Source organism: Geotrypetes seraphini, chromosome 1 (assembly GCF_902459505.1).
Source record: "Geotrypetes seraphini chromosome 1, aGeoSer1.1, whole genome shotgun sequence".
Lineage (NCBI taxonomy): Eukaryota > Metazoa > Chordata > Amphibia > Gymnophiona > Dermophiidae > Geotrypetes > Geotrypetes seraphini.
Genome location: NC_047084.1, coordinates 480,598,775 through 480,625,375, shown reverse-complemented (window position 1 = coordinate 480,625,375; position 26,601 = coordinate 480,598,775). Strand labels below are relative to the sequence as shown.

Here is a 26,601-nt window from a genome sequence, read left to right as displayed (position 1 = left end):
CAGAGAAACTGGATATGTTCGGGTGCAATTTAGTATATACAAGCTTTAATAGCATCTCATATAGGGTTGCCAGATTTTTCAATTGGAACATCCAGACCCCTAGACCCGCCCATCCCTGCCCATCGGTTGTACTAGGCACCTTGCTGGAAATACATGACTGTGCCAAACTTTTCCTTTTCTCCTTACCCAAAGAGTAGGTATAATAGGCTCCATGTTTTCACTCTCAGTTTCAGTACAGAGGTTAAAACAGCTGCTGTTACTGCTAAAGACTCTAATTAGATTCTCTGATTAAGGTAACCATAACTCACTTCTGTATTTGTGGTCTGGCTAGTTGGCTAGTTGGGATGGATGGCTTCTCCCCTCACATGCAGGTCACTGGCCAAGGAGGCAGAAGCCAAAGACAAAGATTTTATACCCTGGCAAATTCTCTCCAAATTAAATCTCCTCCCCTGATTATAATACTGGATAAGGGGAAATATTTTCTGGATACTGCAAGGTAAAAATAAAGTTAACCTTCAGCACTCTTGTAGTCATTAGAGGTCACTGCGAGGTCCAATATAACAGGATCCTAGAGTCCCCACACAATGTATGGTGAATACTTTTTTTTTTGCTGAAACCCCCCCTCCCCATGTACTTCAGAAATTGTTTTCATTGTCTTCTCTTTTGCAGTAGGGGAAATGTTATCTTGTTATGAAGAGAACACACGGGAGTTTCTGTATCCTGAACCTAGATTGACTCCTTCATTACCTGGGGTGGACAGAGAAATATTAATGAAGACTGCATATACCTTTCCAGTAAGTTTTCTCTGTGGAACATAGTTTCAGTTTTGTCATAGCATTAAAAAAAAAAATAGAAAAAGCAAAGCAAAGGCAGATGTAATAATGATCCTTATTTTTGATTTTACCAAATTATTTTGAAATCTTGAAGCATGGTGCATGCAAAAAATCCAATAGAACATAGAATTGGAACTGGTACCCCGTCCTTCAGTTAACCATCTTAAAGGCAAATTGAATGGGTCCATTAAGTGGGGGTTTTTTGCAGAAAACTTTATTATACACCTTAAGACTATTTTGCATGCAAAAAATTTCATGTCTCTGCATGTAACCTGAAGGAATATAATTTAATGTGGCACGCTCACCCTCTATTTATTAATTGTTTGCTAATTGAATACTATTTAATATCTGCAACACAATGAAATTAACTTATTAACATGCATATTAGTCAGAGGGTTCAACTAATCTTATCTAATCTAATCTAATTTAGTCTTATATACCAAAATCATCTCCTAAAAATAGGAGCTCGATTTGGTTTACATAATTAGATCACAAACAAAGATCCCTTAACATTCATTGGAGCTATTGCCTGGAAAGCGATGAAACATGGTAGTTTTTAAGGTTTTGCAAAAGATCTGAAGAGATAAACCCGATCTAATTTTGGGAGGTAGTCCATCCCATATCGCAGTTAGCAAGTATGGAAAGGAGTATGAAATTTTTGCTAATGAACTTTGGGCCAGATTCATTAACCTGCCCAATCGGGCCCGATCCGGGCATGTCCGACAAATTCAGCAAACTCCAATATGCAGATGGGGGCAATCGGAGGAACGCCCCCATCTGACGGCACGGATCGCTCATAGCATCTTTAGATGGTCTGCGCATGCACTGGACCTCTGGCCCGGCACTTTTTTTTTTCTTTTTAAAACTTTTTTTACAGTCTGTGGTTATAACCTGCTTAAAGCCTGCGGGTTAAAACCACGGGCTTACACTGCGGGGAAGGGTGGGAGAGTTGGGGCAGGCAGGCGATCAAGGCAGCTTGGGGCAGGCAGGCTATCAGGGCAGCTACAGTTGGGGCAGGCAGGCAGATCAGGGAAGCAGGAGATCAGAGCAGCTTCGGGGCAGGCAGGCAGATGGGGGCAGGCAGGCAATCAGGGCAGCGTCGAGGCAGGCAGGCAGATGGGGCAGGCAGGTGATCAGGGCAGCGTCGGGGCAGGCAGGCAGATCGAGGAAGCAGGAGATTGGGGCTGACAGGGTTGAGAGCAGGGCGGCAGAAGGCAGTCAGAAAGGGTTTCAGCGACTGGTCATCAGCAGTCGCTTTTTGGGTTCATCGGCCAGCACAGTCAAATCGGCAAATTTGTTTAGTGAATTGCATCCCGGCCTACTTTGCATGCAGCTCCCCTCATTTGCATGCGTGGATCTGAATCGGATCGCAAAACAGGTTAGTGAATACTGCAGGAGGGAAATCGGGTCACAAAGGGCTCGCAAACTGATCGGTACACGATCGGTTTACTTAGTGAATCTAGCCCATAATTCCGCTTAATGAGGGAAAAGAGGAGGGTATCTCAAGAGGGTATCTCAAGAGGGTATCTCAAGAGGAAAGCAAGGGGGGGGTAAAGGGGGCAGCGGGTGCCAATGTGGTGAGAGGTGGGGGTGTAAAATGAAGGATTGTAAAATGAAGGTCATGGGTAGGACTATAACACTGTACAACCAATGTCATAGTGAGGGAGGTTGGTGCCCGGGGAGGTGCGCCCAGCATCGCCGTGTTGTGTACCCTCCTGTGGCACCTTACACCCCCACCTCTCACCACATTGGCACCCGCTGCCCCCTTTACCTCCCCTTGCTTTCCTCTTTTTTTTTTTAAAATAAATATTTTTTATTCTTTTTTTAAATTCTTACCTCAAGTGAAATACATGTAATACATTCAATTATGAAAAAACACTTGAAATTATTATTAAATGTTCTTACAATGTGAATTAAATAAACCCTTTATCAGAATTTTATATCATATTAATATTACAATAGTTTTCCCTCCCTACCCCTTCTATATGTTCTATACATGTGTTATTATATCTGATCAGTAGAATAATTTGTCAATGGTCCCCATATTTTATTAAATTTTTTAATATAACCTTGTTGTAATGCCAATACTTTTTCCATTTTATATATATGACAAATTGAATTCCACCAAAAAGTGTAATTCAATTTAGTGTAATCCTTCCAGTTCTGAGTAATTTGCTGTATGGCGACCCCTGTTAAAATTAATAAAAGTTTATTATTATTAGCTGAAATCGGACTTTGTGTTCTCATTGCTGTTCCAAATAATATTGTATCATATGATAGTCCAACATGATTTTCTAATAAATTATTAATTTGGGGCCAAATTAATTTCCAAAAGGAATTAATGCAGGGACAAAAGAATAGTAAATGGTCCAATGTCCCCACTTCTATCCTACAATGCCAGCATCTATTAGATCTATTACTATCTAATTTTTGTAATCTCGTAGGGGTCCATAAAACTCTATGTAATAAAAACAACCATGTTTGACTCATAGATGCTGATCTTGTAGTATGTATTCTCCAGGACCAAAATTTTTGCCATTGAGATGGAAAAATTATCTGTCCTATCTCAATACTCCAAATATCCCTAAGTCCTGATCTCTTTTTTTTGTTTAAAAATTCGTTTATTTTCTTATACCATTTTGCGGCTTGGTGTCCTAGAAAATCCGCTTGAAAACAAAGGATTGGTAAACTATATTGAGTGTTAAGATTCTTCCATTCAGGGAACCCTTCCTGAATGGCCTGCTTCAATTGCATCCATTTAAAATATTGTGTTTTTTCTAATCCAAATTTTTGTTGCAATTGTGAAAAACTAAGCAGTGATCCATTTACTATTACATCTTTTAAAGTACGTATACCTGCTTTTATCCATTGTTTCCATACTATTTTAAATCCACCAATTTTGATCCTGGAGTTTACCCAAATAGATTGATTTAAAGATTTAGCCAATGGATCTGTTGATAAATTGCTTATAAATCTTAATGTTTTCCATGTATCTATTAGAATTCTATGATCTTTATATCTCCTAGGTATTGTTATACTAATGAAATGTTCTGGATGTAAAGGGAACATGAGGCGCCATTCTAAATATAACCAGTCGGGTACATTTTCCATGAGATCTGGGAGGATCCAATACATTCCCTGTCTTAAAATATAGGCTTGATGGTACCTATAGACAGTGGCGTACCAAGGGGGGGGCGGGAGGGGCGGTCCGCCCCGGGTACCAAGCCCTGAGGGGGTGCTCCCGGTCCGGTCCAGTTCCCCCCCCTGCGCCGGGTGTCGCGTCTGGAAACAGCCTGCAGCAAGATCGCGATGCCAGAGATCTTTGCCTGCTTCGACTGTTTCCTCCGCCACGGTCCTGCCCCTCCTCTGATGTCAGAGGAGGGGCGGGACCGCGGCGGAGGAAACAGCCGAAGCAGGCAAAGATCTCTGGCATCGCGCGATCTTGTTGCAGGCTGTTTCCCCAGGGCAGTAGCGTACCAAGGGGGGCGAGGGGGAGGTCCATCCCGGGTGCCGCCTTAGGGGGGGGGTGCACAGCTGGCCCGGTCCCTATCGCGCTCCTACCCTCCCAGCGAAAGCAGCATCGGCGCCATTATCGAAAAAGGTAATGGCGCCAGGCCTTGGAGCACCAAGGCAGACCGCTTCTCCCCCCTCCCAGCCGAACCCCCGCTGACCATCCTATCTCTCTCCCCCCCCCCAAGTGAACCTTTCTGACCCTCCCAGCGAAAGCAGCAAACCTCCCTCCAGTAGCGTCGGCTTTATCCTCCCTCTGCCGCATCACTGATGACGTCATCAGTAACGCGGCAGAGGGAGGAGAAAGCCGCGAAGGAGGTTTGCTGCTCTCGCTGGGAAGGTCGGAAAGGTTCACGGGGGGGGGGGAGATAGGAGGGTCAGCGGGGGTTCGGCTGGGAGGGGGGAGAAGCGGACTGCCTCGGTGCTCCATTACCTTCTTCGGGCAGCAGCAGCGTTTACAATTCGCTGCTGTTGCCGGCTTCAGGCCTTGTTCTCTGCCGGGTCCTGCCTACTTCCAGTTTTCATGAAGACAGGACCCGACAGAGAGGAAGGCCTGAAGCGGGCAACAGCAGTGAATTGTGAATGCTGCTGCTGCCCGATGAAGTTCAGGACATCAGGACATCGGGGAAGGAGCAGGAAGAAATCGGCTGCTGGCTTGGGGGTGAGGGTAGGGAAAGAATCGTGGAAGTGGAGAAATCGGCACGATGGCTTTGTGCGGGCTAGGGGGAGAGAGAAAGAAAGGAAAAAATAAAGAGGGGGGGCCAGGGGGAGAGAGAAAGAAAGGCAGAAATAAAGAGGGGTCAGGGGGAGAGAGAAAGAAAGAGGGGGACCAAGGGGAGAGAAAGAAAGGCAGAAATAAAGAGGGGGTCAAGGGGGAGAGAAAGAAAGGCAGAAAGAAAGAGGAGGGCCAGGGGGAGAGAGAAAGAAAGGCAGAAAGAAAGAGGGGGACCAAGGGGAGAGAAAGAAAGGCAGAAATAAAGAGGGGGGCCAGGAGGAGAGAGAAAGAAAGGCAGAAATAAAGAGGGGAGCCAGGGGGAGAGAGAAAGAAGAAGGACCAGAAGAAGGACCAGAGAATCATGAAATCACCAGACAAAAAAGTAGGAAAAATGATTTTATTTTCAACTTAGTGATCAAAATGTGTCCGTTTTGAAAATTTATATCTGCTGTCTATATTTTGCACTATGGCCCCCTTTTACTAAACCGCAATAGAGTTTTTTAGCGCAGGGAGCCTATGAGCGTTGAGAGCAGCGTGGGGCATTCAGCGCAGCTCCCTACGCTAAAAACCGCTATCGCAGTTTAGTAAAAAGGGAGGGGGAATATTTGTCTATTTTTGTATAGTTGTTACTGAGGTGACATTGCATAAAGTCATCTGCCTTGACCTCTTTGAAAACCCGCGGAATATAAATGATAATTAACATTTTCTCTGCGTACAGCGTGCTTTGTGTTTTTAAAATTTTATTGTTGGTAGATCATTTTGACTTGGCCACAAAGGTAAGGGGGAGGGAGGGAGGGGAACTGCTGAAAGACATCTAGTAATCCTTGCAGGCTTGACTGCAGGGAATTATTTTTGTAAAATCATGTTTTGTTATGTGACTGGCATTATCTAGACTTTAATTTCTATGAATGAATAGAATGAAAATGATATAAAATTACTTGCTTGTTTTTATGTGCGTGCGCTGAAGGAAAGTGGAGAGAGAGTGGGCTGAGGATGCTGAAGGGAAATGGGGAAGAGAGTGGGGAGAAGACGCTGATTTATAAATTGACAATTGTACAGAATATTGTTTCTTTTTATACTTTAATATAAACAATTCAAGGCTTGTGTGGATGGAATCAGGTGGTTTGCGGGGATGGGGACCGAGCTTACGGGGATTAGTCCAATAAAATGGTATTTTTTTATTTCTCATTATTTGTTTTATTTTTATTTGTTAATTTATAAAGTGGTGATTGTTATGTATCAGGTTTTTCAAATTTACATCTACTGTCTTTATATTTTGCACTGTATTAGAGGACATGTGTTACTGTTTTTTGTGGTGTTGCATTGTATCCAGGGTCTGGTTTCTTGGCGGATCAGTTTAACTTTTGTCTACATATTTCTATTTTTAGTTTGTGATTATTCCATTTTGGGCGAGGGTGTATCTCTGTTCTGTGTGTTCTGAAAAAGACATAGTTTTCAGTTGGCATTGACTACAGGACCAATTGACTGTGCGGGATCTGGCTTGTTTAGTTTTACAATGTATGTGTTGGTGTTCTAGTGCTCACTGCAATGTTTAAGATGCAGCCTTTTCCTAGGTACACTCTTGTGGTGCGATATGTAGATTGGTACTAAAAATCATATTTTTCATATAGATGGGGGGGGGTGTCAAAAAATGATGGGCCCCGGGTGCCACATACCCTAGGTATGCCACTGCCTATAGAAATTTGGAAAATTTACCCCTCCTTCCTTAATTGTTTTTTGTAATGATGCTAAAGCGATTCTTGGTCTTTTCCCAAACCAAACAAATTTTGTTAGTATACTGTTTAATTTTTTATAAATTGACCCCTGAAAAAATATTGGAATCATACTCATTTGATAACAAACCACAGGTAAAATCATCATTTTAATTGTTTGGATTCTTCCCCACCAAGAAAGATGTAAAGGATTCCATTGCTCGCACATTTCTCTTATTTTCTTTAATAAAAGTTTTTCATTCTCTTTAACTGTGTCATCAATTGTATTTTTTATAAGAATACCTAAATATTTTAGTCCTTCCTCTTTCCATTTAAATGAATATGAATCAAATAATCCTTTGGTGCAATGTATATTAATTGGAAGAACTTCAGATTTTTCCCAATTGATTTTATATCCAGAAAACTTTCCAAACTTTTCTATTAAATTAAGTAGATGTGGAATGGTGTCTTCTGGTTCTCTTAAATATAATAATATATCATCTGCATATGCAGATAATTTAAATTCCCAATTAGAAAATGTGATTCCCTTTATTCCCTTAGTTTGATTTATTGCAATTAATAAGGGTTCTAGAACGATATCAAAAAGTAAGGGAGATAAAGGACAACCTTGTCTAACTCCCCTTAGCAAGTTAAATTTATCAGATAAGTTATTGTTTATATTTAATCTTGCTCCAGGGGAGCTATATAATGTTTGAATCATTTTAATAAAACCAGGTCCTATACCAAACCATTCTAGAGCTTGATACATAAACTTCCATTCTACTCTATCAAATGCTTTTTCTGCATCTAATGATATTAGAAAAGCTGGATCATTCAAATTTTTTGCTAAATTTAAAGAATGAAATGCTAATCTAGTGTTATGTGAAGAGTGTCTTTTAGCAACAAATCCTGTTTGGTGTATATCAATAATAAAAGGAAGAGTTTTTGCTAATCTTATAGCTAGCACTTTAGCAATTAATTTAGCATCTACATTCATCAAAGATATAGGCCTATAATTTGTTATCAATGTCGGATCCCTGTTTGGTTTTGGTAAGACAATTATAACAGAATCAGCCATAGTTCCTGATATATTTCCATTATTTATTTGATATTGATATAAATTTAATAGATAAGGTAATAAAATATTTTGAAATGTTTTGTAAAATTCAACAGTATATCCATCTCCACCTGGAGCGGATCCAACTCTAAGAGCTTTCAATGCTGATTCTACTTCTTTTAAAGATATATGTTCTTCTAAACTTCCTTTTATATGATCCGGAATATTTGGTCCAATAAATGCCTTTAAAAATTCTATACCATCTTGTTCTTTATTTTCATAAGTATCAGAAGTATATAAATCCTTATAAAAATCAAGAAACTGTTTTATAATATCTTCATTACTAGTGTGTGTATTGCCCCGTTTATCCTTAATTGCAATAATCTTAGATTTTCTTTTTTTTGCTTTAATAAAATTTGCTAATAATCTTCCATTTTTATTTGAATTTCCATAATACTGTACTTGCCGACAGAACATATCTTTCCTTACAAATTGAGAAGAAATCTCATTATATTTAACTTTTGTTTTTAATAATTTCTGCAATGTATCATGTTCCCATTTAATAATTAATTTTTGTTCTAATAATTTAATTTCTTGTTCCAATTGTATAAATTGTTTTTTAAGTTGTTTTTTCATATATGCAGAATATGATATATTCCCTCTCATTGTTGCTTTATAAGCGTCCCATAAAATTTCAATGTTTATGTTATCCGAATTATTGAATTGAAAGAATTCATGCATTTTTTCTTTAATATTTTCTATAAATTTTATGTCTGCAAGTAAAGCATTATCAAATCTCCAAATTGGTTTAGAATAAACTGATATATCATTCTGCAGATCAATCCACACACCAGCATGATCTGATATAATAATAGGATCAATAATTGCTTTCATCACTTTTTGTGCTATGTTATTAGAAACGAATATATAATCAATTCTTGAAAAGGATTTATGGACCTGAGAACAGAAAGAATATTCTTGATCATTAAAATGAAGGATACGCCATATATCTACTAAATCACAAGTTTGTATCAAATTATCTAATCCTAATGATTTCATAATTTTACTTGGTTTTTTTATCCAGAATAGGATCCATTACAGCACTGAAATCTCCAGCTACTATTAAATTATTAGCAGCCAGTGGTAGTAATATCTGCTGAATATTTTTGAAAAACTCCATTTGATTTGAATTAGGAGCATATAAATTAAATAAGTCCAGGGTTGTATTCCTCAGATCCATTTTAATATGTACCCATCTTCCTAATGGATCAAATTTTATTAACTTAAAATCTGCTATACATTTTTTATTTATGAGAATAGCTACTCCTGCTTTTTTTCCAACAGCCGGTGCAAAAAAACATTTGGACACCCAACCTTCTTTTAGTTTATTAGATTCAATACCTGACAAGTGTGTCTCTTGTATGAAATAAATATCAGCTTTTTGCTTATGAAGAAAATCTAGTATTTTCTTTCGTTTGATTGGATGGTTAAGACCATTGACATTAAGAGAATAAATTTTAAGAGCCATTTAAATTAATAAGTAATATTTGAAGTAAAATTCTATAAATATATTTTTGATCAGATATCCACACATGTTTAATATTTATTCTTTTATTTATTATTAAACCCTTACTTTTAAGATTTTCTTTAATTAATTTCATCTCCCTTTTCCTACCCCCCTCCCTTCCCTCCCCATTTAGCAAAAATAGTGTATACTTGGCAACACGCATATCAAGATCAGCCATAACACACTCCAAGAAGACCCTTTAGCTTTCCAAATACAGTTTAAGTCATTAAATATTTAAATAATATTAAAATGTAAATAATTCATATATTATATATCTATGAATTCAGTCAGTTTCATATACATTTCTTAGGATATTTAAAAATTCTATATTTATTACCATTAATTCATTAATAAATAAATAAATATAGTATTTATCTTTTATTATATCCCAAAAAACTTTTTCCTCTCATCTTATATTTTATTATAGTAATATCATTAATATGGGAACATAATGATATAGGAACAATAGTTTCACAAGTAAAGAATCTCCCCCCCCATGAGAGAACACCGCTAAAATCACACACCAGGCACATACATCGTTTCTCCACTTATCTGATTCTCTCTTTATCTCTTCTCATTTTTATTTTCTTCTTTTTCCTTGTCTTCTTTCTTCTTCTTTTCCTAAGGAGATTATATTGAATAGTTCTTTACGATCTTCCAAAGTTCTTGTAATCCATTTTCTGATTTCTTTTTCTTCTTTTTTCTTCTTATATTTTATATTATATGTTCATGTTGTGTTTCCGGTATGAAAAAAATCCATTTCCTGTGTTCCTCACGCATAGACCTTCGGGATTGTAAGTTTTTAGATTTTTAAGTCATTTTGAAGAGAGAAGAGGGAATACAATTCAAACAAGTATATATATGTGTCCGGTGTGCGATCCCGCAGCAGTCTCACCACAGGAAAAGAAAAACCTCACCCGAAAAACCATCCCCCTCAATTTTTTTTTTAATCTCTGATATTCCCACCAATCTATTCTGTCTGCTTTACTCTTGAGATATTTGCTGGCATGAACAGCATCTTCCATCTGCTGCTCGCACCAGCTTCGGCTGCCTTCTGACATTACGTTTTTGTCCCGCGACCAGGACATGACATCAGAAAAGAGCCGCGACCAGCCTGAGCAGAGGGTGGAAGATGCTGCTCACGCCGGAAGACATTTCAAGAGGTGCACAGGAGGGAGCAGAAAGGAGGAATGGCACTGGCGCAGGCACCCCTGTGAATATGGCACCCGGAGCGGTCCACCCCCTTAATGTGCAAGTGTGTACAACTGTACATTGTGCCAAATTGAAATATAGCTAACCCATACTTTTAAATTCAATCCTATTCAACATATTCATAAGCGATATGACCCAAGGGATCAGAGGAAAAATATCATTGTTCGCCGACGACGCCAAACTGTGCAACATAGTAGGTAAAAGCACTATGCCTGACAATATGACACAGGACCTACTACTATTAGAACAATGGTCATCGACTTGGCAGCTTAACTTCAATGCTAAAAAATGCAAAGTGATGCACCTGGGTAAAAGAAATCTGTGCAGGACTTACACGTTAAATGGTGAGACCTTAGTTAGGACCACGGAAGAACGGGATTTAGGAGTAATCATTAGTGAAGACATGAAAACTGCCAATCAGGTGGAAAAGGCTTCCTCTAAGGCAAGGCAAATGATGGGTTGTATCCGTAGAGGTTTTATCAGCAGGATGCCAGAGGTCATAATGCCACTGTACAGATCCATGGTGAGACCACATTTGGAATATTGTGTTCAATTCTGGAGACCACATTACCGGAAAGATGTGCTGAGAATGGAGTCAGTTCAGCGGATGGCCACCAGGATGGTCTCGGGGCTCAAAGATCTTCCGTATGAAGTAAGGCTGAATAAATTGCAGCTGTACTCACTTGAAGAACGAAGAGAGAGAGGGGACATGATCGAGACATTTAAATATATCACGGGTCGTATCGAGGTGGAAGAGGATATCTTCCGTCTTATAGGACCTTCTTCCACCAGAGGGCATCCGCTGAAAATCAGGGGAGGGAAATTTCATGGAGACTCCAGAAAGTATTTCTTCACTGAGAGGGTGGTCGATCATTGGAATGAACTCCCACGGCAGGTGATTGAGGCCAACAGCGTGGCAGATTTCAAAAATAAATGGGACATTCATGTGGGATCTCTAATGAGGTGAGGGCAGGGGGTGGTGAGCAAAATCAAACAGAAGGGTCAATGGAGTGGGCAGACTTGATGGGCTTTGGCCCTTTTCTGCCGTCATTTTTCTATGTTTCTATGTTTCTATATTTTTAGCCCGAGCCAAACTTGGAATTCCCAATCTTCTATTGGTGCCAGGAGAAAGGGACCATTTGTCCAGCAAAGGTATGCTTGGTATCCTGGATGAGTCTCCAGTTTGCCAATCTGAAGTAAAATGTAAACATATCATTGCCAGTGAAAATTTCTTCAAGCAGATGAGAAAGAAAACAGAGTACAGCAGGGGTGCCAACACTTTTTGGACTTGCGAGCTACTTTTAAAATGACCAAGTCAAAATGATCTACCAACAATAAAATTTAACAAAACACAAAGCATACTGTACACAGAGAAAATGTTAATTATTTATATTCCGGGATTTTTTCAGAGAGGTCAAGGCAGTTGACTTTATGCAATGCCACCTCAGTAACAACTATACAAAAATAGACAAATATACCCCTTCCCTTTTTACTAAACCGTGATAGCGGTTTTTAGCGCAGGGAACTGCACTGAATGTCCTGCGCTGCTCTCGATGCTCATAGGCTCCCTGCACTAAAAACCACTATTGTGGTTTAGTGAAAGGGGACCATAGTGAAAAATATAGACAGCAGTTATAAATTCTCAGAACGGACTCATATTGATCACTAAATTGAAAATAAAATCATTTTTCCTACCTTTGTTGTCTGGTGATTTTATGAGTCTCTGGTTGCACTTTCTTCTTCTGACTGTGCATCCAATATTTCTTCCCTTCTTTCAGCCTCCTGTATGCTTCCTCTCCTCCAGACCTCATTCCCTCCCCCAACTTTTTCTTCCTCTCTCCTTGCCCCCTCCCCTTTTTTTCTTTTTCCCTGCCCCCTTCTTTCTTTCTGTCTATCTTTCTCTCTCCCCCCTTTCTTTCTGTTTCCCTTCTTTCTTTCTGTCTCCCTTCCCCCGCTTTCTTTCTGTCTCCCTGCCTGCCCCCTTTCTTTCTTTGTCTTTCTTTCTCCCTTCCCTCCCCCAAGCCACCGCCGCTGCCATCGGGGAACAGGCCCCCAAGCCACCAAAACTGAGTTCTGGTCTCCCTGCTTCCCGATGCCATAAATAGGACGCAGGAGCACTGGGCCAAGCAGCCTTCCCCACCCGACATCAATTCTAACGTCGGAGAAGAAGTTCCAGGCCAGCCAGTCAGTGATTGGCTGGCCTGGAACTTCCTCTCCGACATCAGAATTGATGTTGGGTGGGGAAGGCTGCTCGGCCCGGCGCTTCTGCGTTCTCTTTACGGCATCGGGAAGCAGGTAAAATGTGAAGGCAACGCAAGTCTATCACGGAACCCGGGATGGGCTCTGCGATCGGCTCGCATTGCCTTCGCGATCTACTAGTCGATCGCGATCGACCTTTTGGGCACCCCTGGAGTACAGTATTAGTCTGTTATTCTCTCTGGTTAGACAAAGAAACAGTGTTCATAGCATTTTTACACAATGATGTTTCTATGGGTTACAATTAGTGGCGTACCAAGTGGGGGGGGGGGGGCGGTCCGCTCCAGGTGCACACCCTAGGGGGGTGCATAGCCATCCGGGTCTGGGTCCTGAACATCCTGCCTTACTGTTGAAAAAGACCTGCACCTCAGCGCGGCTGCCAGTGCACCCCATCCGATGTACTTTCTCTAGAGCAGAGTCGGCAACAGCGCTGAGGTGCAGGAAGGTCCCATGATGAGTATGTCTGATGGCTCTGCTCCGGAAGAAGTAAGTTACGTCAGAGGGGGTGGACCCGGCAGACGCAGGGAGTTGAGACAACTAACTGCGATGACTGTGTTTCCTGGGTCCACCCCCTCTGACGTAACTTACTTCTTCCCGAGAAGAGCCAGCAGACGTACTCATCGTGGGTCCTTCTTGCACCTCAGTGCGGCTGCCGACTCTGCTCCAGAGCAAGTACGTTGGAGTGGGGTGGACCGACAGCCAGCAGCTACAGTCATCGTGGGACCTTGCTACATGAAGGGAGAGAAGGGAGCAGGTCTTCTGGTATGGAAGAGTGGTGGATGGAGAGAAAGGGGGTGGGGTGGTATGGAAGGTTGGTGCTGATGGAATTGGTGTGCAGGGAAAGGGGAGAGAGGCATAAGGGGATAGGATACTGGATGGAATTGGATTGGAGGGAAAGAAAGGGGGTGGATGCTAATTGAATAAGGGTGGATGGAGAGAGAAAGGGCAGACATTGGATGGTAGTGGGGAGGGTAGAGGGGGAGCCTATGCTGGATGGAAGTGCGGATGGGAGAGATAAGGGAGTAAATGCAGGAAGGAAATGGGAGGAGAGAAAGAGGGGAGCATGGACAGTGGACAGAGAGAGAAGAAGGTACTAGATGGAAGGGGTAGAGAAAGAGGGCACATGATGGAAGGAGGGGATAAATAAAAGGAGGGCACATGATGGGGAGAAAAGGATTGAGTTAGAGAAATCCTGGAGGGGGTGAGGGAAAGAGGTGGCGAGCTGTAGGTAGGCAGTAAAAAAGGAAATTGATGAGAGGGTAGTAAGAATGTAATCTAGACAGATGCAGAAAATAAATTGAAAGGGAAAATGAGGGAAAAAAGAGATTGCAGAGGAGAGGTGTGGGAGAGGGAAGGAGAGGAGAGAGATGCCAGACCAATGGGGGTGAAAGGAGAGATGGAAGGGGGAGGCATACAGTTTCTGGAAGGAGAGAAGATGCCATATAGGGGCAGAGAGACGGCAGACAGTAGATGGAAGGAAGAGAGTAACAAGAAGATAAGGAAAGCAGAAACCAGAGAAGACAAATGTAGAACAAAAATTTTCTATTTATTTATTGCTTTAGGAGACATGTGTCACTGTTTCTGTGGTGTTGCATTGTATGCAGAGTCCAGCTTCTTGCTGGTTCAATTTAACCTTTGTCTATGTATTTCTATTTTATCCCCCCTTTTACAAAACTGTGGAGAGTTTTTTGGCGCCAGCCGTGATGGTAGCAGCTCTGATGTTCAGAATTCTACCACCATGGCTAAAAACCACACTACAGTTTTGTAAAAGGGGGAGGGGTTAGTTTGTTATTAATATTCCATACTAGGCGAAGGTGTTTTCTCTGTTCTGTGTGTTCGAAAGACATAGTTTTCTGTTAGGATTAACTTCAGGATTGATCTGTACTAGTCTGGCTTGTTTAGTTTTGCAATGGGTGTATTGATGTACTGCTCACTGCAGTATGTAAGATGCTGCCTTTTCCTAGGTATACTCTTGTGTGACGTTTGGATTGTTACTAAAATATATATTTTTCATGCAGATGGGGGGGTGTCAAAAAACGATAGGCCCCGGGTGCCACATACGCTAGGTACGCCACTAGCTACAGTTACTGTACATTCCTATCTTATCACTTTTTAAAAATTCTTCCCATGACATACATGATTTCCTCCTTTATGCTTCTTTATGACTTTGCCCTTGACAAAGTGGAAAAACATTTCTTACACTTTTGTTTCAGAAATTAACTCTTGAGTTACTTATGGCCATTGAAGTTTAGGGTCACAGTAGACATTCGAGGCCAGTCTCACAGCAGGCATTTCCTTTGCTCCATTTGGAATTTTATCTTGTCTTTACCATAATGCATCTAGTGTTAGTTGAACAGCCAAAGAAGATAGTCAAATGTTATTTTCCTTTAACAATCAATTGAAGCTCTGAACCATCTAATATGCCATTCGAGCCTTTGTTCATCAGTTAAAAGGCACATCAGTTTTGATTCAAACATATAAACAGGTGGCAGTGTTTTATGTCTACAGGAAAGGGTTAATGGGATCATCTTGTTGAAAAGCAGCAAAGATCTGGGACTTTGTCATAGCCAATCACGTCCAAATATTTGCTGCTTACATTCCCGATTTTCAGAAAGAACCACGTAGCCAATAGATTCAGAAACTGTTAAAAATAATAAAAATAACTTTATTCTTCTATACCGCCATAGTCGTGAGACTTCTAGGTGGTTCACACTGAAGAGCGCTGGACAGTCAGCGAGTTACAGTATGTTGAAGTCCGGGATACAGTATATAGAAACTTACAAAAAGCATATAGAATCTTACAAAAAGTCCGGGATACAGCATATAGAATCTTACAAAGAGCATATAGAGTCTTGCAAAAAGGCAGAGAGATACAGCACATAGAATCTTACAAATGGCAGTGAAATACAGCAAACAGAATCTTAAAAAGGCAGCAAAAATAATGTTAGACATTTCAGACTTAAAAGCGGGAGTGGACATATGAAGTGTTAGGTGTAGATACTTTTTTAGGTGATAATTCTGTTGAATAAGGCAGTTTTTATGGCTTTTCTAAAGGCATTATATGTCAGTCTTGCTCCATTTATGTAGCTGTCTAACCAGTGTTGTTGTTTGTTTGCTTAGTACATAAAAGTTCTATCCAGGAAGGTTTTGTATTTGCAGCCGGTAATGCTTGGGTATGCAAATAGGTTGCTGTTTCTGGTTTGTCTCGTAGGGCTGTATAGAATGAAGTGAGGTAGCAGGTAGGTAGGAGCTAGTCCCCAAACCAGCTTGAAACATATGCAAGAGAACTTGAAAATTATTTGTGCCTCCATTGGTAGCCAGTGAAGCAGTCTGTAGTAGGGGCTAACATGGGCGCTCTTTTTTAATCCAAATATCAAGCGGACTGCTGTGTTTTGGACAATCCTAAGTTTCCTTACAGTTTTTTTGGGTATATCCATATAAACAATATTGCAGTAGTCCAGTGTTGATTGCACTAGTAGTCTAAATGATAGAGGGTCAAATTATTTTTTGATGGACCTTAATTTCCACAGTGTCAGGAAATATTTTTTTACTACTATGTTCGTGTGTTCCACCATTGCTAAGTGTGTGCCTAGTGTGACTCCCAATATTTTTATTGTTTTAGTAATCGGGTATGCATGATCTTTTATATGTAACGTTGTATTGGTAATTTTGTCTGTTGGGCTTGCAAGGAAGACTTTTGTTTTTTCTGTGTTTAGTTTCAGCTTGAAGTTTATTGTCCAGTGTTCTATTTTGGTCATAATATGAGAAATGTATTCTGAGGTCTCGTTTGTTATGCTGTTTACTGGGATTAAAATGGAAATGTCATCTGCATATATGTAGTAGATTAGGTTTAGGGATGATATATAGATGTTAAATAGCGTAGGTGACAGCGGTGAGTAGTCCCTAGATGCTCCTTCTACAGCAACAAGAAAATAAAGCTACTTCTGTATTGCTTGATCCTTCTACCCTTCAACCACTCTAGCTTTGGATGCACTAGCAATTTCCTGAACTTGGACTCTTTTTTTTTTTGTATATCCCCACCCATTCTGCTAATAGCAAAAAAACCCCTCTGATATTCAAAATGATTTAACCAGACAGAAGAGCCTCCTGACCAGTTAAATTGCTTGTGCCTGCTTAACTGCTGAAATCCAGTGGTACTTAACTGGACAGTGCCATTGAATATCAAAACTAACTATCCATGTACTCTCCAGTTAATGCCAGGGCAGTCAGTGGGCAGAGCTTAGGAAGAGATGGTACCTGGAGGCCATTTTCAATAGGATGTCTAAATCTTATCCAGAATTGTTTGATCAAAAAACTAAACCCAATAACAAGGAAAAAGTAAATAGTGCAACAAAAAATTCCTCCTATAAGCGACCAATACACTGGGAGATTACTATCATGATGGGAAAATAATAAAGTGTGTGATTAATTAAATGAATTAATGAAATTGTGTAAGGTCCTCAGTTTACACAACTCACAGTCAGGACAGCCTGTAATGTAGAGTTGAAAGAGTGTAACCCAACAGGGTTTTTTCACTGGTGTAACATCCCTGGACCCGTGGTGAATTTTGTAATCTCTCTGATGTATTGTGCAATAAAAATTGCTACAAAGTCCAAATGGCAATATTCAACTTTCAAAGTTGTGTCCTTCTCCGATACTTGAAATAATTGCATGAGATGTATCCAACTTCAAAGAATTTAGAGAGTACTTATCTAACAATCATTGGCAGTCCATTCATTCCTGCCACAGTGTTGTCCATGCCAGTCAAAGTGAAAAGCTCTATGGGGCTCCGTTTCGGAAAGTCTCCACCTCCTTTATCTGGAGCTGAAGCATAGACTTCTCCAATTCAGAGGGGAACTACGTTATGACAAGTTGATTTCCAAAAGGAAAATGGCACTAAATCTGATCCAGGACATTCACAATTGGACGTCCAAGAGCAGGACATTTCTAAAATGAACTAGTTAAATGAGAAATCGCCATCCAAACCACGTTTTACTGGACTTCCAGGCATTTTGATTATATGACCCGCAAGATGTCTAAATAAGATGTCCCATTAGTTGTCCCTGATGATGTCAAAATGTCACCATGGTAGTAACAGGACATTCCCAATGTCCTACATGTCTATATATAGCCCTGCACGTGGAATGATTATTCTTTGTGGGTGTAGTGAGGAGTTTAGTGATGGAGAGAAGAGAGTTATTGAAAAAAAAAAAGTTTGAGAGAGAGACTGAGATAGTACTAGTGTAAGTGTGACAGATTGAGAGAGTGGTCCCCAGAGTGTGTGAGCAAGAGAGTGAGAGAGTGTCAGTGAGTGAGAGAGTCTTAGTGAAAGAGTTAGAGGACCCTCTCTCTTGCATACTGTTTTACATTCCACCAGGGAGTTGGATGAAGGCCAGGAAGGATTTTTATGAATTTGTTGTAAATAATTCTATTATTGCCCCATTCAGTAATTATACTGTTGGGAGACATTAATTTACATCTTGAGGAGGATGACAATGTAGAAATTAAGGATCTCAAATTTTTTTTATCTACACTTGACTATATTCTCCCAAAATTTACACAATCACATGAGAAAGGTCATCACTTAGATTTAGTAGCTTTGTCTAAAAATGTTTTATATCCAACAATTCGCTTAGATGGTGGTATTTTTTGCCAAAATATTTGGTCAGAACATTTTACTTACTATTTTAACTTAGTATGGAGGTATTCTTCACCCAAGATACAAAAGCGCGTGAGACAATCGAGCGTCGACAGTACCGAGGAGACAATTGCGAGCAGGACATCAGCGTGCCAGACTTAAACTTAATTTTAAAGTGCTCCGAGGGGGTGGGGAGAACCCCCCCTTAAGTTAGTACTGTTGCCACTGCCGTTGGGGGTATGTGGGGAGGAACCCCCTCACATTTCCCTATAAAAAGGGAAAAATGCCTCTCCCCTCTATAATGGGGGGGTTCCCCATAACACCCCCACCCAATGGCAGCGCAAACAGTACTAACTTAACTGCGGGGTTCCCTCCCCAAACCCCACCTCGGAGCACTTTAAAATTAAATTTAAGTCCGGCGCGCTGATGTCCTGCTCTGTATTGTCGACACTCGATTGTCCGCGTTTTCGACAATGAACTATGAACTGCAATTTTCTCTGTAAATGCTTGGAATCAGCGATTTCTCTATGCAAGCTGCCGTAATTGGGGGGGGAGGAGCCAGCAAGCTAAAAAAACGTGAATAATCGAAACTGTGAATGCTGAAACCGCGAATACGGAGGGAGAAGTGTACTTAGATTCTCATACTTTGTCCTTTGAGGAAGATGTAAATCATGCTGACTTAGATTGGAGGTCTCTCAGTAAACCAGACTGGAATAACTTCATAAAATGATATAAGTACATCAAATCATTCTGTATACTGGATCCTTGCCCTCTGGCAACCATGAAAGCAGCCCCATTGGAATTTAAATTAGAACTACTGGAATATTTGGCATACAGTTTGGAAATTGGTAAATTTCCTATCATGGACAGACATATTGTAGTCACTCCCATTGTTAAAAATCCTAAGGAGTTAATAGCAACAACAGCAAATTATAGGCCAATTGCATCTATCCCTTTTTTTGTTAAGATAATGGAAGGTCTTGTTCAGTCTCAACTGCTGGAATATTTGGAACATCATTCTCTTTTACATGAATCACAATCATGTTTTAGGCCATTGTACAGCACTGAGACAGTGATTGCTGCTTTTTTAGACAATTTATATAATTTGTTCAGCAAGGAATTTAGTGCTTTGGTAATGTAATTTGATATGAGCTCTGCTTTTGAGTTGGTCAATCATAAAAAATTATTAGAATGTTTGGGCCGGAACGGACTTTAATTGCTGCCTCCCAGGCTTCTCCTCCTGCTCCAGCTGTGCCCGCGTAAAAAAACAAAAACAAAAACCCAGAGCTCGCTTCGGGTCCGGCAAGGGCTGTGGGTCCTGAAACCTTTCGATTCCAGCAGCGTCTGCATCACTCTACACACGCTGCTTCGGGGCCTTCTACTGAAGGCCCCGAAGCAGCAATGTGTAGAGTGCTGCAGACGCTGCTGGAATCGAGAGGTTAGTCGGGACTGCGGGAAGGGAAGGGGGGGGCAGTAAGGGACTAATGGAGCTGGCCAGACTGCGGGAAGGGAAAGTGGGGGGTAGGGGAAACACAGGGCTGCTGCACAGGGAAGTGGTGTGGGGGGAGGGAAATGGAGGGGGAGGGAATCCTGCTATGGCTGCTATACAGGGAAGTGATGGGAGAGAAATGCTGCTGCATAGGAGGCAGGGAGAGAGACAGATAGAAAGAAAAGAAGAAAGACACAGGGGCAGGGAGAGACACAGAAAGACAGACAAAGGGGGAGAGAGAGACAGAAATAAAGACACACAGACATATATTCTAGGACCTGTTAATGTAACGGGCTAAAATACTAGTATAGTTATATTTTTGGTTAAATCAATGTTTTTTTCAATTTATTATATATGAGAAATGTTTGTTTTATAATATTTGTGGAAAGGGTGGGTGGGAAAGGGAATTAATTTATATATTGTAGATGATACTAGGAAAGAATTTCAAGTGATGTGTATGACCCAATTGATGTATTATTGTACACTTGATGTAAGATAAAAAATGAATAAAGAATTGAAAAAAAAAAAAAAAAGAGTTCTAAGAATCATTCCTTAGTGCTCCTAGGCAGGAGACTAGGACATTGGAGTCTTTTGGGAAGAAATTTTTCTAGAATGCTTTGCTCACTTCCTACATAGCTTCTTACCAGCTGTTAATGTGCAGGCACTTGCAGAACATTGTACACAGTGTAGCAGAGTTCTGTGACACTCCGCTAGAAGAATATCTGGGATTGCCATGGACTGTGGGAGGTAGCTGGACTACTTCCCGCTGTCTGACTGTCAGGCTCACTGTCTTGAATTGTCTAGCAGACTGCACTTCCTTTACACTTCCCCCTCCGTATTCGCGGGGGTTTGGAGCAGAGCCGGCCTGCGAATATTAAAAAAAAATGCGAATAATATTTGGGCCGGTTCTGCCCCTAACCCCTGCTTCCCCTGGCTATTTTAAGCCCTGAAAGCCCCCCTCCCCCCTTAAGCCTTACCTGGTGGTTTAGCGGGTTTTCGGGGCAAGAGCAGTCTTCCTACGCTCCTGCCCCATGCAGATTGCTCACAGGAAATGGCTGCCTTGAGCTCCCGTAGTCTCTCGAGCTAGACCACCAGATAAGGCTTAAGGGGGGAGAGGTGCTTACAGGGCTTAAAATAGCCTGAAAAATGAAAATGTATTTTTTGATTTAAAACCGCAAATAAATGAATCCATAGATACAGAATTCGCGAATACGAAGGGGGAAATGTACTTATGTTCAGGCTGAAGGGTCTTGTCAGAGCCGTGGCTGTGTTAGCAGGCCACTTGAGGTCATCCTCCATAGAGGAAATCTGCAGAATTGCAATGTAGATTCAGTCCAAATATTTACATCTCACTACCGTCTAGAACAAGATTCCCAACACAACAGACGATTTGGTGAAACAGTCTTTCAAAATCTATATGGGATCTAAAATCCAATTATACTCCTTAGGCCTATTTGTTTCAGTTCCAACTTGTATGGAAAAAAAAAGATGCCATTAACACTTAGTTTGCTTTAGGACCCTGCCTGTTACGGGGCTCATTTGCATTCCCCTTTTTTCTTTTGAAGAGCCTGGTAGTGAAGGTTTTCCATCAGTAAGAATGCTTCATCCTGCTTATCATTGGTGAAAATGAAGTTACTCTGCAATCATCGACAGTGCTGGAAAGTGAAGTTACTCATCTGTAGCAGATAATCTCTGAGGACAGTAGGATACATATTTTTACTGTCCCACCCACTTTCCCTTGGAGTTGAATTCTAATAGCTATTATATTAGATGGAGCTAGACCCACATGATGATAGCATGTGTGGTGAATCACTACCAAAGTCTTCTAAAAAGGACACTATTGAATGTTCCTGCACCAAACTCAATCAGATGGCATCACCCTTCAGTATGAATATCTATCCTGCTGTCCTCAGCGAAATCTGCTACAGATGAGTAACTTCACTTTCCAGCACTGTCGATGATTACAGAGAAAGACCAAAATGGCAAATCGATTCTACCTAGTAAGGTGGTAGGAATGTAACTGCCACTCTGCAGTGTAGAGAATGACACGGGGAGCGATCCCCGCAGGGAGCTGCGGCGTGGCTGCGGTTTGGCTGCGGGTTATGGAGACTCCAAAGCCAAATCGCCGCAGACACGGGGACAAAAGTTTTCACCGCCCGCAAAAACGGTGAAAAGATTTGTCCCCGCAGGCCAATGTACCCCCTTCTAGGAACCGCTATTTACCTGTGTTTCACCGTGTTCGTGACCGGGTGTTTGATGTCTCCGCCATGTTGTCTGTCTCCTCCAACTCTCGATCCAACTTGCACGTTGCCGCATTGACTCCGCTCCCCAATATACTGGCTCCTCATTTGTCAGATCAACCCTTCCTGCCAATAGAACCCGCCCCCCCCCCGACGATCGCCGGCAGGAAGGTGCTCAGCCCTTCATGCCGACAGAACCAGCCCTCCCCAACGATCGCGGCAGGAGGGTACCCATCCCCTCCTGCCTACCCCAACAGCCCCCACGACGATCGCAGCAGGAGGATATCCAACCCCTCCTGCCAGCTCCCCAACAGCCCCCCTATGATCACTGGTAGGAGGGTGCCCAACCCCTCCTGCCGGCCCCCCCCAACGGCCCCCTATATCGCCAATAGGAGGGTGCCCAACCCCTCCTGCCGGACCCTCCCCCAACAAACCCCGCCATCCCGAAACACCACCCTTAGTCTTACTTTCCAAGTTGGACCGGACAGCTCCTCGCTCGTCTGGCCAGCAGGCCTGCCTCCGTCCAAATGAGGCGGGCCTGCCCCTCCCCTCCCCTGCCTAACCCACAGGATCCTAGGGCCTGATTGGCCCAAGCACCTAAGGCCCCTCCTATAGCGGGAGTGGCTTTAGGTGCCTAGACCAATCAGGCCCTAGGATCCTGTGGGTTGGGCAGGGTAGGGGCGGGCCCGCCTCATTTGGACGGAGGCAAGCCTGCTGGCCATACGTGTGAGGAGCCGTCCGGTCCAACTTGGAAAGTAAGACTAAGGGGGTTCCGGGGTGGGAGGGTTCGTTGGGGGGGGGTCCAGCAGGAGGGGTTGGGTACCCTCCTGCCGGCGATCTTAGGGGAGGCCATTGGGAGGACCGGCAGGAGGGGTTGGGTACCCTTCTGCTGCGATTGTCGGGAGGGCCGTTGGGGGGGTCTACAGGAGGGGTTGGGTGCCCTCCTGCCGTGATCGCTGGGGGGAGGGGAGACTTGCAGCCGTAGCCGCGGTCACTATGCTAATCACGGCAGGGAGATCTTTGCCGCGATTAGGTACAGCGGCCGCGTCTACTTACCATGTAGGCTAACATTGTAAGCATTAAAAGTACATGTCGTGTTTGTTTTTGTATAGTTATTAACTAATATTTAACTAAGTTTTAAAGAATGTTTCCTTTATACGTAAATAAAGAAAAGTATTTAAAATCGTACCCGTTTGAGGCTTTTATGTATGCAGCTGTGACGGTGACGGGGCGGTGAATGGGGTTGCAGTGGCGGTGACGGGGCGGTGAATGGGGTGGCAGTGGCAGTGACGGGGCGGTGAAGGGAATGGCGGTGACGGGGCGGTGCAGAGGATAGTGAGACGGTGACGGGGCGGTGACGGGGACCAATTTTTTCACCGTGTCATTCTCTACTGCAGTGTTCAGTTTGTGGAGTTGTATGTGGATGGATAATTATACTTAATCTCTTGTAGACTTACATGCTTCTTGTTTTAAGGGAATTGCTCCAAAGTTAGAGTTTTCTACAAGAACAGCAATAAAGGAACTTCCAGTGGATTCAAGACACAGAACCTGCGTAAGTTGACACTAAAATTTCACTGTTATTGACAATTTCTGTTTGCATGTATAAATCATTTTCCCTTGTGATTATGCATGTGATTCAGAATCTGAAGAATATTAGCTGTTATTTGAATGTAGTATTTTGTGTACACCAAACATGTCCTCTTTTCTAGTGTCCAAATAATTCAATTTTAGCCTCAACTGTCCATAGAACACTATTCCAGAAATCCTGGTGTTTGTCTGTGTTCTCTCTGGTAAACTTCAGTCTGGCCTTGACATTTCTCTTAGAGAGCAAAGATTTCCTCCTTGCACACCTCCCATGTAAGTTAAATTTGTGCAGTCTCTTTCTGATTGTAGAGGCATGCACTTTCACATCAACAGTAGCAAGAGCCTGCTATAGGTCCCGTAATTACATTTTAGGGTTTTTGGAGACTTCTTTTAGCATTTTGCAGACTGCTCTGAGGGTCAACTTGCTTGGACGGCAGACCTGAGCATGTTGGCAGTTGTATGGAAAGTCTTCAACTTGTACACTATTTTCCAGACTATGGAATAGCTAGTGTCAAATTCTTTCGAGATCTTTTTAAATCCCTTACCAGACTTATAAGCTGCTACAGTTTTCTTTCTGAAGGCCTCAGACAGCTCTTTTGATCTCACCATGGTGTTCACTCTCACCGCAGTAGTCATGAGCACACCAAACTAAAGGTTTAAGTAGGGCAAATCCCCTTCAAAATGCTGAGTAACGATGTTCTAATCACATACACCTGATGTGATACACCTGTGTGTGATTTGAGCCACTTTAAGTGGGAGGATATGTGGGGTTGTTCTAATTTATTCCTCAGTTAGAATACACATTTTTGTGGATATCTTTTGTTTCATGAGTAAATCAAGAAAAGTTTTTGTTGTTTACCTGCAATTACATCACTTTCTTTTCCAGAGATTAAAAAAAAAAAAAAAAAGATTTGACATCGATATGTGAACATTTCTTAAGAAAGAACTGAATATTTCATGGGGTGTCCTAATTTTTTCACATGACTGTTTATTCCTAAGTGAATTACAATAATGCATGCATAAACAATAAAACAAACCTTCAATATACAAGACAAATGTGCCAGAAAGTCACCTAATAATACAGAAACCATCCAAGTCAATGAAGAGCTTGTGCAAATAAATGCTTTCAACTGCTTCTTAAGTGCATTCACTTTGAGTATCTCTTAACTGAAGGGATTGTACTAGTGGCGACCATCAAGCCTGAAGTGTCCCAAAATGCAGAGGAGATTGATCAGACAGGAAGTACACCCGAGGTCACCATAATGGCACATGTTCTGGCATCTCTGTCTCCTTCCCTTCCATCTCTCCCTCCCTTGTCCCCCTCCCCGCCACCATGTGCTCTGGTATCTCTCTCTTCCTCTTTCTTCCTTCTTTCTCTCCCAATCCCACCCCACTCCATGGTCTGGCATCTTTGCCTCCTTCCCTTCCATCTCTTTTTCCCTCCCCCTGTGGTTTGGCATCTCCTCTTCTTCCCTGCCCGCCCTCCCTTGTGGTCTGGCATCTCTCTTCTCTGCTGTCCATTTCCTTCCCTTCCCTGGTCTTCCTTCTTCCTCCCTCCCAATTTATCCTTTATTTTTCCCTTCCCCCAATCAACTGCAACATTTCTCCCCCTCTTTACCCTGTGGGATGGGTACCTTTCTCTCTTTTCTCCTCAAGGTTGCCGCTTGCAGTCTTTAGGCCGCCAGTAGTATCAAGCAGCTGAACATGCTGCCTTCGGTGGCTCTGGAAGCCTTCTCTCTGCTTCAACTTCCTGTCCCTGCAGAGGCAGGATTCTGTAGAGGGAAAGCTGCTGGCGCTCCGAAGATTTCAGGCTGCAGCATGGGGAAGGTACTGGAGCACTCCCCTCTCCCCTCCCCTGGTATGCCACTGGTTGAGAGAATGGTGGAAATTTCTTCTCTGGTGGAACTTTTCTCGGGCTCTCTGCTTGATAGAGCTTATCTTTTCACCGGTACAGCAGCAACCTTTTCTAGTCGCTGGCTTCCCGTTCAGCAGAAATTCAGTGTCTCTCAAGTTACTGATCTTTATCAGCTTGGTAGTTAACTGCGCCATATCACCTTTTTAATTCTTCCCATGCCTTTAATTCAGTTGCTGTAAATACTTCCTCTTTGGCCACATTCTGGGTGATACTGGATCCATTGGGCTGTCTGACTGGCCCAGAACGTCCTCTCTGACATCAGAATTGGCATCGGAAAGAAGACTTCCTGTCAGCTTTAGCAGCAGCAGCAGGGCGGTAAGATAGCAGTGGATCGAGGGAAAGGAAGGAGCACAGCTTTGGGACGCTGTCCCTGAAAACGGGACATTTCAGTGTCCTGAATCTGTTTGTGGGGACAACGGGACAGGAGGTCTGAAAACGGGACCATCCTGTTCACAACGGGACGTATGATCACCTTAGACATGCTGTCTCACAAACTGTGTGTTTCCTGGTTTGGTTCCCTGGCTTTCTTCTTGCATAATTACTGAATCCTAGCTCCACTCTTTACTCTTTGTAAAACTCTGCAACCACATCCCAGATCTCAACTTTGCTCCTTGAGCTGGATGCTGTGCCATGCAGAGATTTGGAGTTGTTTAAAAGCACATCAATCAGGAAGCTGGTATTGCAGAAATTGTGTCCCACAGATACTAAGCTCTGAAGGGAGCAAGAGCTGTTGAAGCTGTGCCCTGCAGGGAGCTAGTGCTGCAGATACTGTGCCAAGCCAAGAGCCATTTCTGCAAGCCTTGTGCCATGCAGACATCTGGTGCTTCAGATCCTAAAGCATGGAGGGAGCTGGTTCTGAAATGCAGGAAGAGG

The 26,601-nt window shown here is 42.3% G+C and overlaps 1 protein-coding gene across 4 annotated transcripts in view; it reads left to right on the top strand.

Moving 5' to 3' along the window:
* The window catches only part of SPATA6L (spermatogenesis associated 6 like), a 200,189-nt gene that overhangs the window by 65,002 nt on the left and 108,586 nt on the right, over nt 1–26,601 (top strand). For all 4 annotated transcript variants that reach the window (XM_033925524.1, XM_033925515.1, XM_033925542.1 and 1 more), the window contains 2 exons: nt 670–794; nt 23,704–23,781. In XM_033925524.1, coding sequence (XP_033781415.1) covers nt 670–794; nt 23,704–23,781 — 203 coding nt within the window. The remainder of the gene's footprint in view (nt 1–669; nt 795–23,703; nt 23,782–26,601) is intronic.